Here is a 12885-nt window from a genome sequence, read left to right as displayed (position 1 = left end):
AGATGCCCATCGTCTGCAGTTACCAAGGAAGAGAGATCATTCTGAAGTTACCTTTGAAAAATATTTTCCCTCTCTGACTTGATTTCTATAAATGCTTTTAAAAACAAGTGAAGTATCTCTTTATTTAACTTTATTTTATTGTAATTCCTGGTCAGAGGAAACATGCTGATAGGAGGACTTGAAATCTGGTAACAAGTAAGGAAAGGAAAACCATTACTTTCTGCTTGTTTAAAAACCAAGACTTAATTGCTTCTCTTAAGAGCAGCTTGCACAAGTCTGTATTTTACTGTCTCGCATTTCTCAGACTTTTACCTTTGCTAATGGGACATTAAAGCTTACAGTGTTTTAGTTTTGTTTTCATGTCATGTTATATTTAGTGGGAAATTTTTATTTTTGCAAAACTGGTTACATACTACTCTGTGTTACTATTGGGATTCTCTCAGTTGCTCCTGTGTTTATTATAAAGTAGTGTTAAAAAAGGCAGCTCACCATTTGCTGGTAACTTAGTGTGAGGGAATCCATACCTACCAAGAAAGCACTGGGTGTTCTTTTTAAATGAAACCCTGTGCATTCTTTTTAAATTATTTTAAAAAAGTCTTTTTCTGATTCAGCTTCAATTTTATTCTTGGAAAAGCCATTAAGGTGGTTATTATTGTATGGTGGTGGTGGTTTTATTATATGCAAGCTCTTTTTGTATTATGCGATACTAGCATTGATGAGCTTTGCCTGAAGATTAGTATGAATTTTCAATAATACACCTCTTTGTCTCTTTGCCTCATCTCTCCCTTTGTTCTATGTGATTTATTTGGGGAGAAAGCTAAAGGATCTGAAATCAGATAAGAACGTTGTGTATAGCTTTTATATTTAAAAGTAGCTTTCTTTGTATGCCAGCAGCAAATTGAATGCTCTCTTACTAAGACTTATATAATAAGTGCATGTAGGAATTGCAAAAAATATTTTAAAAATTTATTACTGAATTTAAAAATATTTTAGAAGTTTTGTAATGGTGGTGTTTTAATATTTTGCATAATTAAATATGTACATACTGATTAGAAGACTATAACAAGCAATTTTTCCTGCTAACCCAAAATGTTATTTGTAATCAAATGTGTAGTGATTACACTTGAATTGTGTATTTAGTGTGTATCTGATCCTCCAGTGTTACCCCGGAGATAAAATTGATGTCTCCATTGTATTTAAACCAAAATGAACTGATACTTGTTGGAATGTATGTGAACTAACTGCGGTTATAATAGAGCATATTACTGTAGTGCTGAGTGAGCAGGGGCATTGCCTGCGAGGAGAGGAGACCCTTGGAATTGTTTTGCACAGGTGTGTCTGGTGAGGAGTTGTTCAGTGTGTGTCTCTTCCTTCCCTTTCTCCTCCTTCCCTTATTGTAGTGCCTTATATGATAATGTAGTGGTTCATAGAGTTTACAGTGAGCTTGCCTTAGGATGGACCAGCAAGCCCCCGTGGACCCAAAGCTGTTCACTGGGATTTATCAGAACAGGATTAGTAGCTGTGTTGTGTATATGCATTGTTCTCAGTTTCCCTGCTGACATTGGAAAATAAAAACAGCAGCTTCTCTTTTTCACTCACCACCTCTACCCTTTTCTGTTTTGGATTCTCAGCTGTGTTCTCACAGAAGCATTTTCCCCATGTGGCTCTCTCACTGTGCATTGCTACCTTGCTTCTGTGAGAATTTAGGAAGCAGGTGAGAGGAGTCAAGTCAATATTAAATATGCATCCCCCCGCCCTGTTTTTTTAAATATGTGCAGTCACTTTTAGATGATTGATTTTTTCCTTTTCCCATGTGGCAGTCCTTCCTGCGAATAGTCAACATTCCTAGTAAAATATTTGCTTGTTGAAAAAAACACGCCTAACAGATGTGTTTATACCAAAGAGCCTGTTGTATTGCCCACCATGTCCCCAATACTGTGAGGAGGAGTTTCGTGATGCCGCTGGTGACCGGGAACTCACAGAAAGGTTTCTTAACCGGTGAAGAATATTAAGAAGGAACCAAAGCCTGTTGAGTCATTGGGCTTCTGAGGTTTCTTTTTAACAACTTCTGTATTCTTGGGGCCCTTCAAACTGTGAAATTGTCCTTGTACTCTCAGCTCCTGCACGGATCTGGGTCAAGAAGAGGGTACTGGGGATGGCAAAGTTCCTGCCCGTAAAAGATTTGGGGAAAGAAGGTTAACCCTAAGATGTGGATGTGTTCCATCTGAACTGAAGGTTATAGATTTGAGGGATACGTCTAGGACTGGTTCTTTGTAGAGATGGTGTCAAGGAGGTGCAGGATGGAGATGGGAGATTTCATGGGACCTGGTCAGCAAGCTCTGTACCAGGTTGAACACCGAGGAGCTGTCAAGGTATTTGGAATTTCTTCATTGGAAGGAGGAAGGGCTTTCAGGATGGGGCAGATAGTCAGAACAGCCTACCAGGAACATGTTGATGTTTTTCTGCTTTCTTTTCATCATTATATTGAGTTCTGTTTTCAGCACTGTATTGGTCAAGATACCCAAGCAATTTGTACAGTTTCTGTCACTAGTATTATACAGTTTTCTGTGTCAGCGTGGGTGATCTTTGTGTCTCTTTTTGCCAAACACATTCTCATTTTCTTGCTCAAAGGCAGATCTGTGGAAGCTTTTTTTGTTCATTATCTTTCCTCTACAAGGGATAAGTTTTGTTGTTTTTGTAAGAAATGAGATGCGGGGGGGGGGGGGTGGGGACAAAAAAACACAAAACACTCCACTCCTGCGCCCCCCACCCCCCACCTTCAGTCTGGTAAGTGGATACCACTTAAGATAGGAGTCTTCATGGGGAGAAGACAATAATACTCAGAGCTTATATTGTTATCATAGTCACCTTACTAGCAGTGTGTGGCTTTCAGAATTTTAGAGATCTTCAGTTTTAATTTTGCAAATTGGCATTTCAGATTTACCAAGATGAAAATGCATCTGTGTCTGTTGAATGCGTATGTGCTCAATGTGGCCTAGATTCTGTCTCTGGGGCTTAACATTGCTAGCCCTGACAGGATGGGGGAAGCCCCTTGAATAAAGTGAGCAGCTGGCCCAGGTCACGGAGGCCTCACCTCAGACTTAAGGCTTAAGGCTTTAAGTCCTCTCAGAACTTGTATTTCCAGCTTCCCCACTTCAGGGGTGAGAGAGAAAGTGGGAAGGTGCAGCCACTCTAGGCTCATCAGGACACTTGATCACTCCAGAACTGGTCAGTGCTCAGCTAAAACCCCAGCCCCAGGAATGAGAACACCATTTAAACAGTTCTGGCCGCCCATTGTCCTCCACTGGAGGGGCTAGCTTGACTGCCCTTAGCCAGGCAAGTGCAGTAATGTGTGTTTTATTCAGCGTTATTACGCAGAAACCCACTGGTTAGGATGGTTTGTTTTAGGACAGGAAATGAAATTGCCTCTCAGTGACAGGAATGACCCAAGCCTGCTTCCTATTTCGATTTTGTTTTAAACTGATGGATGGTGCAGCATGTCTACATGGTTGTTTGTTGCTAAACTTTATATAATGTGTGGTTTTGATTCAGCTTGAAAAATAATCTCACTACATGTAGCAGTACATTTTATGTACATTATATGTAATGTTAGTATTTCTGCTTTGAATCCTTGAAATTGCAATGGAATTCCAACTTTATTAAATGTATTTGATATGCTAGTTATTGTGTGTGATTTAAACTTTTTTGCTTTCTCCCTTTTCTGGTTGTGCGCTTCCTTTTACAACAAGCCTCTAGAAACAGTTTCTGAGAATTACTGAGCTATGTTTGTAACGCAGATGTACTTAGGGAGTATGTAAAATAATCATTTTAACAAAAAAAAATAGATATTTAAAATTTAATACTAACTACGGGAAAAGGGTCCATTGTGTAAAACATAGTTTATCTTTGGATTCAATGTTTGTCTTTGGTTTTACAAAGTAGCTTGTATTTTCAGTATTTTCTACATAATATGGTAAAATGTAGAGCAATTGCAATGCATCAATAAAATGGGTAAATTTTCTGATTCATGTGACTGGTTTTGACTTGTGTTACAAGGGTGCAAAGAGGATCAACAATGGCATCTTTGGAGTGGCTGAATACGTTGCATCTGAAGACTGGTAGAATGTTAGAGACAAGTTCCTTCTTCATACAAATCTCCACAGCAGAAATGACTAGGGCCTGACAGGGGACACTTCCCCAGAATGGAGTGTCCAGGGCCCTAACTTAAGAGCATCTGGATCTAGCCCTTTGGAAAAGGCAGAAACTTATGACACTCATTAATGAAACTGCTTCCTAGCATGTTCCACCAAACATTTAAAGTACCAAAATGAAAATAAGAATAACCACAAGATGATGCTATTTTCCCCTCCTTTCAAGCTGTACTGTTAGAAGACTAGTTTTTGTTTTTTAGAGGAGAATTTCTGATCAGATTTCTCATGATTAAAATGAATAAAATTTCTCCTGATTTGTCTAGATTCATCACCGTGGGTCTCTGAATACATGCTATGTTCATTTGACTTCTTTTGATGTATGGGTTTCAAGACAAGTCTATCTTACAGTGGCCATTAATTCATTTGGGGCTCCTGCAGTCATAGTTGGAATATAGAAATGAGAAAACAGAAACGCCCTTTGGAGCCATAACCAAGAGAAATTATCAATAGTCTGTTCTCTCCCATTACTAGGGAAGTCAGAGTACATTTATTTACAAATATATATTTTTCAGATTTTTCCCCCTAAATGAGTGTAAAATTATTGTGAACTCACTGAACACTCCCTAGTTTTGGTAAGCTAATATTCTAGGAGCTTTCAGGCAAAAGGGAATATAGAATGACTCTGCTGTCAGGCTGTCTTCCAGATAATCAAGAATTAATTCACTAGTTTTTCAGTGACCTGTTTTGGGTTTTTTTGTTTCTTTAGTTATAATCTCAGTTACATTGTCTTTCTTAGGCTATATCAAAGAGAGGCTCCTTAGGTAACTGGATAGTCCGTGGGGAAAGGTGCATTTTAATCATGAAAACCCTTGTAAATTCAGTCTACTTGGCTTGCCTTATGGAAAATTTTCCACTGGAGGTGAAGTCTAAGCCTTGGTTTTCCTGTTAATTCTGAGATGACACCGGGTGCTTAGCACAAGGTGGCGCCAGTGAGCTGTAGAGGAAGGTACTACAGCCGTGAGCACTATGGCCTTTTTTCCCACCTCTTCCCCTCAGACCTCATCTCCCCTGCTTCCAGCTTCCACCAAAGGCAGAAAACAATCCATGCTATTATTGCTGGGAAAGGAAGGGTAAATGAAGAATGTTTCTGAAGTCAGCGTCAGAAGCATTGTAAAGCAGAAATAAGTTTGCTGAGTTTTCTCTGGGGTTTCTGCCTCCCCCTGCTAGCTCCTTTTCCTGGATGACTGCCCAGAAGGCCTTTGCCCTAGGGTTTCCAGTCCCCGTCTCCTCTCCTGGGGAGCCTGCAGCCTAGGCAGGAAGTGGTTAAAGCTTCTGGCTGCTCTGCAATAGGGCCATCTGTGTTTGATCAGTCCAGGCGGAAAGGAGGGGGCGGGGGCCTTAAAGAGACTGAAAGCATTCCAGAGTAGTGAGAGAGACCAGAGATGGAGAAGGAGAGAAGGCACCGCCCCCACCCCGCCTCCAAAGCTAACCCGCCGGCTTGAGTGGAAGAGGCCAACCGCACACACGACTACACACTCTGGCCCTACTATTCCACTGCCATGGGGCCCCGCACTCCGCTCCTGATCTTGTTCCTTTTGTCATGGTTGGGACCCCTTCAAGGACAGCAGCACCACCTTGTGGAATACATGGAACGCCGATTAGCTGCCTTGGAGGTAGGTGACTCTTCCAGCCCAGCCGGGAAGGATTCCATATCTTCTAAGTTGATTCATCCAGTTTGTCAGGGACCTGGGGATGGATGACAAATTACGCTCTGTTAGTACCTACAGAAAACTCCATCTTTTAATAAGAGGATTCTCAGAATTGCAAGTCTTCCTCTCCCCACATCCATAGAATGCAGTGCATGTGTGCTCAGACTTGTCCGACTCTTGAGACCCCATGAACTGTAGCCCACCAGGCTCCTCTGTCCATGGATTCTTAAGGCAGGAATACTGGAGTGCGTTGCCATTTCCTCCTCCAGGGGATCTTCCAGACTCAGGGACTGAACCCCAGTCTTCTGCATCTCCTGCATTGCAGGCGAATTCTTTACCACTGAGCCACCAGGGAAGCCAGCATTCATAGTGAGGTTCTAAAGCAAATAGACCGCTGTGTTTCACCCCTGGGGTTAAATGGGATAAGGGAACAGAGTGGAAGTGAGAGCTAGAACTGCAAGGATTTATCCATCTCAAGAGAAGCTGATGGTTCTATTAAAAGTTGGAAGTTCTCAGAGAATCTGCACCTTTCTATTTAATGGCTTGGAGCCTGTAGCATCCTAATTCCTAAGAGGGGGATAGCATAATGGAGCAGAGATCCCTTCTCACCCTCATGCACTTAGACTGCCCTAGAGGCTCAGATGATTTGGTGGCACTGCTCACAGAGAGCGGGCCAGAGGATGCAAAGTCAGGATAGGGGCCTGTGTGGGTCTTAGCCCGGCTCTTTGCACATTGAGCATCTTGAACATTTTGTTGCCTTTCTGTGGGGATTGCGGGGAATGCTGATGCCTGGCTGAGTTTGTGCCTTTTTCCATTCCCGACTCCCTGCTCGGGCCTCTTCCTGCCTGGGAGTTGTGACCCTGCAGCCCTCCTTCCTGCTGCCCCATCCCTTCAGGAACGGCTGGCCCAGTGCCAGGACCAGAGTAGTCGGCATGCTGCTGAGCTGCGGGACTTCAAGAACAAGATGCTGCCGCTGTTGGAGGTGGCCGAGAAGGAACGGGAGGCGCTCAGAACCGAAGCTGACACCATCTCCGGGAGAGTAGACCGTCTGGAGCGGGAGGTGGACTATCTGGAGACCCAGAATCCAGCCCTGCCATGTGTAGAGGTTGATGAGAAGGTGACCGGAGGCCCTGGAACCAAAGGCAAGGGCAGAAGAAATGAGAAGTATGATATGATAACAGGTAAGCAATCTGAAACAGACCCCTGTGTTCTTCCTTGAGTCTTTCCCTTTTTTCTCCTTATCCCAGTCTATTTGGCTCTATCTTCTGGAGTCTCTTTTAGGGAGATCTCTGTAATATCAGGTTCATTAAGGAGAGTTTCTGGGGACCCAGGCCTCTGGTGCCCTTTCTCCCAATCTTCCATAGAGTAGAGGCATCCACTGGGCAAATGCCCGCTCTTGTCCAAACTGCCCACCCAGGGAGGTTCCTGCAGTGAGCATCTAACTCTTGCCTGTATTTCCTTGTTCTGTGTCCTTCTCCTTTCCCATGAGACTGTGGCTACACGATCTCTCAGGTGAGATCAATGAAGATCCTGAAGCGGTTTGGTGGCCCAGCCGGTCTATGGACAAAGGATCCACTGGGCCCAGCAGAGAAGATCTACGTGTTAGATGGCACCCAGAATGACACAGCCTTTGTCTTCCCAAGACTGCGTGACTTCACCCTTGCCATGGCTGCCCGGAAGGCTTCCCGGGTCCGAGTGCCCTTCCCCTGGGTAGGCACGGGCCAGCTGGTATATGGTGGCTTTCTGTATTATGCCCGGAGGCCCCCCGGAGGGCCTGGAGGGGGCGGTGAGTTGCAGAACACTTTGCAGCTCATCAAGTTCCACCTGGCAAACCGGACAGTGGCGGACAGTTCAGTGTTCCCAGCAGAGGGTTTGATCCCCCCGTATGGGCTGACGGCAGACACATACATAGACCTGGCGGCTGACGAGGAGGGCCTTTGGGCTGTCTATGCCACCCGGGAAGATGACAGGCACTTGTGTCTGGCCAAGTTAGACCCACAGACACTGGACACACAGCAGCAGTGGGATACCCCATGTCCCCGAGAGAATGCCGAGGCCGCCTTTGTCATCTGTGGGACCCTCTACGTCGTCTATAATACCCGCCCTGCGAGTCGTGCTCGCGTCCAGTGCTCCTTTGACGCCAGCGGCACCCTGACCCCTGAAAGGGCAGCACTCCCTTATTTCCCCCGCCGATATGGTGCCCATGCCAGCCTGCGCTATAACCCCCGTGAGCGCCAGCTCTACGCCTGGGATGATGGCTACCAGATTGTCTACAAGCTGGAGATGAGGAAGAAAGAGGAAGAAGTTTGAGGGAGCTGGTCTTATTTTTTTGAATTTCTTTCACCTCCATACATTTATATCCTGAGTTTCCTGCTCTTCATTCTCCAGATGTGGGCAAGTTGTGATTCAAATCTCGTGTTTTTAATCCACGGAAGCTAAATTCTCCCGGCCCCATGCATTTCACATGGGACTCCAGATCTTAAGGAATCCTTTCCGAGCTAAAAGAAAGCCCCAGATGTTCACTCCTCTGCTGCCCCATGTAAACAAATTACAAGCCAGTGAAAGAAGACCCCGTTCCAGAGCTCTGACCTTTAAATGCATGGGGGCAACCCCAGTGATCGGGCAACAGAATGTTTCTGGCTTCAGTGGGAGTCAGGGGAGACACGGTGAGGAGGAGACTTTTAGCTCTGCCCTCTCTCCCTTTCCCTTCAGTGCCCTAGAGAATGGGACTCCTTCTGTACTGCAGACTTTTGCATTAAAAGGAAAATCCACTGCTCCGCGCCTGTGTGTGTTTGGGGTAGCCCTTGGATCAGATTTCTCTCCAGGATCGTCCATTTTCTCCGCCACATAGCCACTCCTTAAGCCACATTAGGGCCTTGGATAGGCTCCCAGGCCAAGGCAGAGGGGCTTCTCTAGTTACAGACTTCATCGGGAGGCGCCTGGGGAGGCGGGGTATCCGCCACTTAGGGAGGTTGGGCGAAAGGCTTCCCTCCACACCCACCGTTGTCCACACCAGCCTTCCCAGAACCCCAAATGGCACCGTGCCTGTGGCCACGGGACTGGGGCCCAGGGGCAGAGCTTCCAATTCCAATTCTCTGAGGTTTTGAAGCAGAAAATGGATTTTAGTCACACTGCAGTCGAACGTGGGAACTAGGGCCCTGAATATACGTGTGTGTTCAGTAAGAACTGTCTCACTTCTGAAGTGGACTCTGCGCCACCCCTACACTGAAGCCCGCTCCCACCTCTAGCCTGGGGCTCACCCCCAGGGCCAGGTTGCTCAATTGCACTCTTGGTCTGCAGCACTCTGATTTTCCGGCTGCCACAGCGTCTGCGGTTTGGGTGAGGAGGAGGGGCAGTGACCACGTCCTTACCAGTTTCCCAACACATCCTTCTCTCCACCCACCTCGCCCCCACCTACCTACCTCAGTCCTGGAGCCCTGGAAGTCTGTCCAGAAGTCCTGGAGACTTAACCCTTTGCTGCCTAGCACCCCGGCCTCTGGTCGAGACATGCAGAAGAGCTTTGCGGGAAGGGAGAAGGGACAGGAGATGGAAACCTAGGTTTTGGAGTCCGTTCTCTAGGCATCTGCTGAGCTCTGTACCAGGCCCCGTTCCAGCCTCATCCTCATGACCAACATTCAGGAGCAAGGCCCTCTGATGGACAAGATCCACTGCTTTGACAGTGAAATTGACCTCGGAGCAGCCCCCGGGGTCCTCCTGGTTATTAACCTCTTAGCAGGAGGGGAAAGGGACCTGGTCTTTTCTCCCGAGGATATCTCTCCCTCGCCCAGCCGCGACCCAGGGTAAGACTGATCAGTCAGGGCCCTGCCATCCTCCTTTTGTTTTCTTGTCTCCCCAGGCGGAGCTGCTCCTGACGTAGGTTGGGGAGGCAGGGGAAAACAAAGCCCTGAAGCACCTCACAAAGGCCCTATTGTGGGGAGCCCAGGACGGGTGGGGGCTCGCTCCCATTCAGTTCTCTGTAATGTGAGGCTGGCAGCAGTAATCACCGCCTGTCAGCCCACAGAGGGGTCTGCCCACGGAACATCTGGTTCCGCAGCGCACGGTGCACGAGAGGCTGTGGAGGAGGAGGAGTTCCCGCAGGCCTGGAGACGAGGGGCCCGGGCTCTGAGGAGGGGGCGTGTACGCGGGGCGGGGCGGCGGAGGGGAGGAGCTCGGCTCCTTAATGTGACACTCGGTAAGGACCTGACCATAGGCTGCTGGATCGAGGACCAGGCCCTGTCTGTAGAGGTGTCTTGATACAGCACCAAACGGCAGAAGTGGCTTTTTGAAGACCCTGAGGAGGGAATAGCTCTGGGACTCTGTGTAAATGACATCAGTGTGAGGCTGCTGCTGCTGCTAAGTCTCTTCAGTCGTGTCCGACTCTGTGCAACCCCATAGACGGCAGCCCACCAGGCTCCCCCGTCCCTGGGATTCTCCAGCCAAGAACACTGGAGTGGCTTGCATTTCTTTCTCCAGTGCATGAAAGTGAAAAGTGAAAGTGAAGTCTCTCAGTCGTGTCCGACTCTTAGTGACCCCATGGACTGCAGCCTACTAGGCTCCTTCGTCCACGGGATTTTCCAGGCAAGAGTACTGGAGTGGGGTGCCATTGCCTTCTCCATCAGTGTGAGGAGTGAGGACTAAGAACTGGTGCTTCAACCTCACCGTGGGTGTGCCTATCTTTATGTCATCTTTCTTTTCCGGGTTCCTCAAAGAGGAAAAAAGTAGCTTTTTTATTTACTTTTTTTTTTTTTTTTGCTTAAAATTTTTTTGGAAAAGTTCACTCAGACTTTTCTGAAAGGGCAGAAATCTCTGAGGTCTTGTCACTACTTACTTTCTGCCTTTTTTTTCTTTTTGGCTCCTGTACAATAGCTAGTGCTATTTTGGGAGCCATTTTAGAAGGTGAGTGGAACTGTGTGGGCCGATCCAAATTCATTAACGGAAATTAACTGCTGCTCAGAGAGAGTACCTTGGTGGCTGAATCCTATCATCAGAAAACAGCTTCACAGCCCCTTCTCAGACCCTCTATTACATGTCACTTGACAGAAGCAGGTTATGACCTCTGGTTTGGATTGAACAAAAGACAGTGGGAAGCAGTGGCCCTAATGGGAGAAGGAGGGGCTAAGAGTCCATAGAGAAGTTCCACATCTGCCTCCAGCGCCCAGCCTGAAGACAGTAACCACCAGGGATGGGGATGCAGGAATGGAGTCAAGCAGCAGGAGGTGCCGCTGCTGCGGGGACAGCTGTCTGCCAGCTGTTTGCTCCAGGCGTGTCTCTGCATCACAAGCAGGGTTGAAGAGGTCCCCTTTACCCCTATTCTGCCCTCAAGAGTTCCCCACCCTCACTTCCCAGCTCTCCTCTTTATTCTCAATATCCTCTCCTCCCCAGTGCTGGCCTTTGTGTCTGCCCACGAGAGAAACCAACGTGTTCATGTTGTCACTTTTTCATGGAGGAACCTGAGCCAGTGTTGTCTAAGTCCCAGATGGTGGGGAGCGAGAGGGTAGAGTTATAAGGAATGAAGTTGTTGATTCAGCTGTCAGTGCTTCCTCTGGAATCGGGCTCTGAGCTAAACAGGAACCAGAGTCCTTGCCCTTTTCCTCCTCCAGTCACAAACTTTCTGGATTCCTTCTCCTTGCATAGGGACCCTTCCCCAAGTTTCCTGGAAGCATCCCTTCCACCAATTCTTATTTCTCCACCTGCTTTAGGTCAGAACATGCTCACCGTGAGAGCTGTGGAGACGGTCCTGGTGTGTCTCCCAGCCTGCAGGAGAGGACTTTTAGCCTCAGCAGTGCCGTCTCTGCCCTAGGAGGGCTCTTCCAGGCTTCAGCCAGAGGGCAGGACCATCCTTCCACCCTTAGCCCCTCTCTGCAGCTGCAGCCTCTCCTGTTGCTCTGCCCCTGCAGCCAGGATGCATCCTCCTCTGCTGCCCCGGCCACCAGGCCTGGTAAGCTCTTCTCTGCCTGCTCTTTAACTTCTGCTCTCACAATGCAGAGCTTAAAAGATTCAATCTTTATTTATGGATTTAATTATACCATAGAAGAATTATAAATGTGGAAGCCAGTGTATTACTTTGCAGAGCAGAATGAGAAAGTAAAAACAAAGGCCTCTTGGCAGCCTCTCTCCAGAACATGGGTTCTGACAATATCTGCAGTTGGACTCATCTTCAGAACACCCTGACATGACCTCCGGGTCATGACCTCCAGCCTTCCCAACTCTGCCTTCTCTGAGAATGGACACCCTACCTCCTCATCCACAACTGTGTAGCCCAAGGGGAACAAATCAGATTGCCTTTCCTGGGGATTTAGAATTGCAATCAGAGACGTTAGGTCTGAGAGAGTGTCTGGAAGCATCTTTTCCCTGCCGTGGAGAGACAGTGAGAGCCAGACCACAGAGGGCAAAGGATGAGGAGACACCAGACAGCAGCAGAGGCAGGAGGGAGGGGGCAGCTGATGCGGGCTGTGAGCAGTGATCTCAACCAGCCCTCCTGTGGTCACAATACCTCACTAGCCCTTGGGTTCTACAAAATGCCTGAATCCTTAAATACCCCCTTTTCTTGTTTGCTTTTCTTAATTTATTTTTTTGCTGAAGTCATATAAGTAGGTTTCCTACAACCCAAATCTGACTCCTCATCTTACCTTAGCTTCCCACCAAAAAAATCACCCCATCCCCTGAATTGTTGGGCACATGGCGTTGAGGCCTTGACTCTTTAGAGTAGTGACTCCTGACCTTTTGGCACCAGGGACCAGTTTTGTGGAAGACAATTTCTCCATGCACTGGTATGGGAAAGATGGTTTCGAGATTGTTCTCATAAGGAGCATGCAACCTAGATCCCTTGCATGAACAATCACAGTAGGATTTGTGCTTCTATGAGAATCTAATGCCTCCGCTGATCTGACAGGAGGCGGAGCTCAGGAAGTAAAGGGAGTGATGGGGAGGAGCTGTAAGTACAGATGAAACGTCCATCGCTCACCGCCCACTTCCTGTTGTGTGGCCTGCTTCCTAACAGGCGTGGGGCCTGCTAGAGGGGTTGA

The 12885-nt window shown here is 47.3% G+C and overlaps 1 protein-coding gene across 1 annotated transcript; it reads left to right on the top strand.

The window, feature by feature from the left end:
- Positions 1-5673: 5673 nt before the first annotated feature.
- Positions 5674-8586, top strand: OLFML3 (olfactomedin like 3). Its single transcript, XM_068964742.1, has 3 exons — positions 5674-5824; positions 6756-7041; positions 7350-8586. Exons 1-3 carry the CDS (start codon positions 5711-5713, stop codon positions 8168-8170), a joined length of 1221 nt encoding a protein of 406 aa, XP_068820843.1. The 5' UTR covers positions 5674-5710; the 3' UTR covers positions 8171-8586.
- The last annotated feature ends 4299 nt before the right edge of the window (positions 8587-12885 follow it).

Source organism: Capricornis sumatraensis, chromosome 2 (assembly GCF_032405125.1).
Source record: "Capricornis sumatraensis isolate serow.1 chromosome 2, serow.2, whole genome shotgun sequence".
Classification (NCBI taxonomy): Eukaryota; Metazoa; Chordata; class Mammalia; order Artiodactyla; family Bovidae; genus Capricornis; species Capricornis sumatraensis.
The sequence above is the reverse complement of the archived record's forward strand: the minus strand, read 5'-3'. Positions and strand labels throughout refer to the sequence as shown.

Coding starts and splice junctions, on each gene's coding strand:
- OLFML3 (XM_068964742.1), top strand. CDS start 5,711: ATGGGGCCCCGCACTCCGCTCCTGATCTTGTTCCTTTTGTCATGGTTG. Junction 5,825..6,755: donor GCCGATTAGCTGCCTTGGAG/GTAGGTGACTCT, acceptor CCATCCCTTCAG/GAACGGCTGGCCCAGTGCCA. Junction 7,042..7,349: donor GAAGTATGATATGATAACAG/GTAAGCAATCTG, acceptor CTTTCCCATGAG/ACTGTGGCTACACGATCTCT.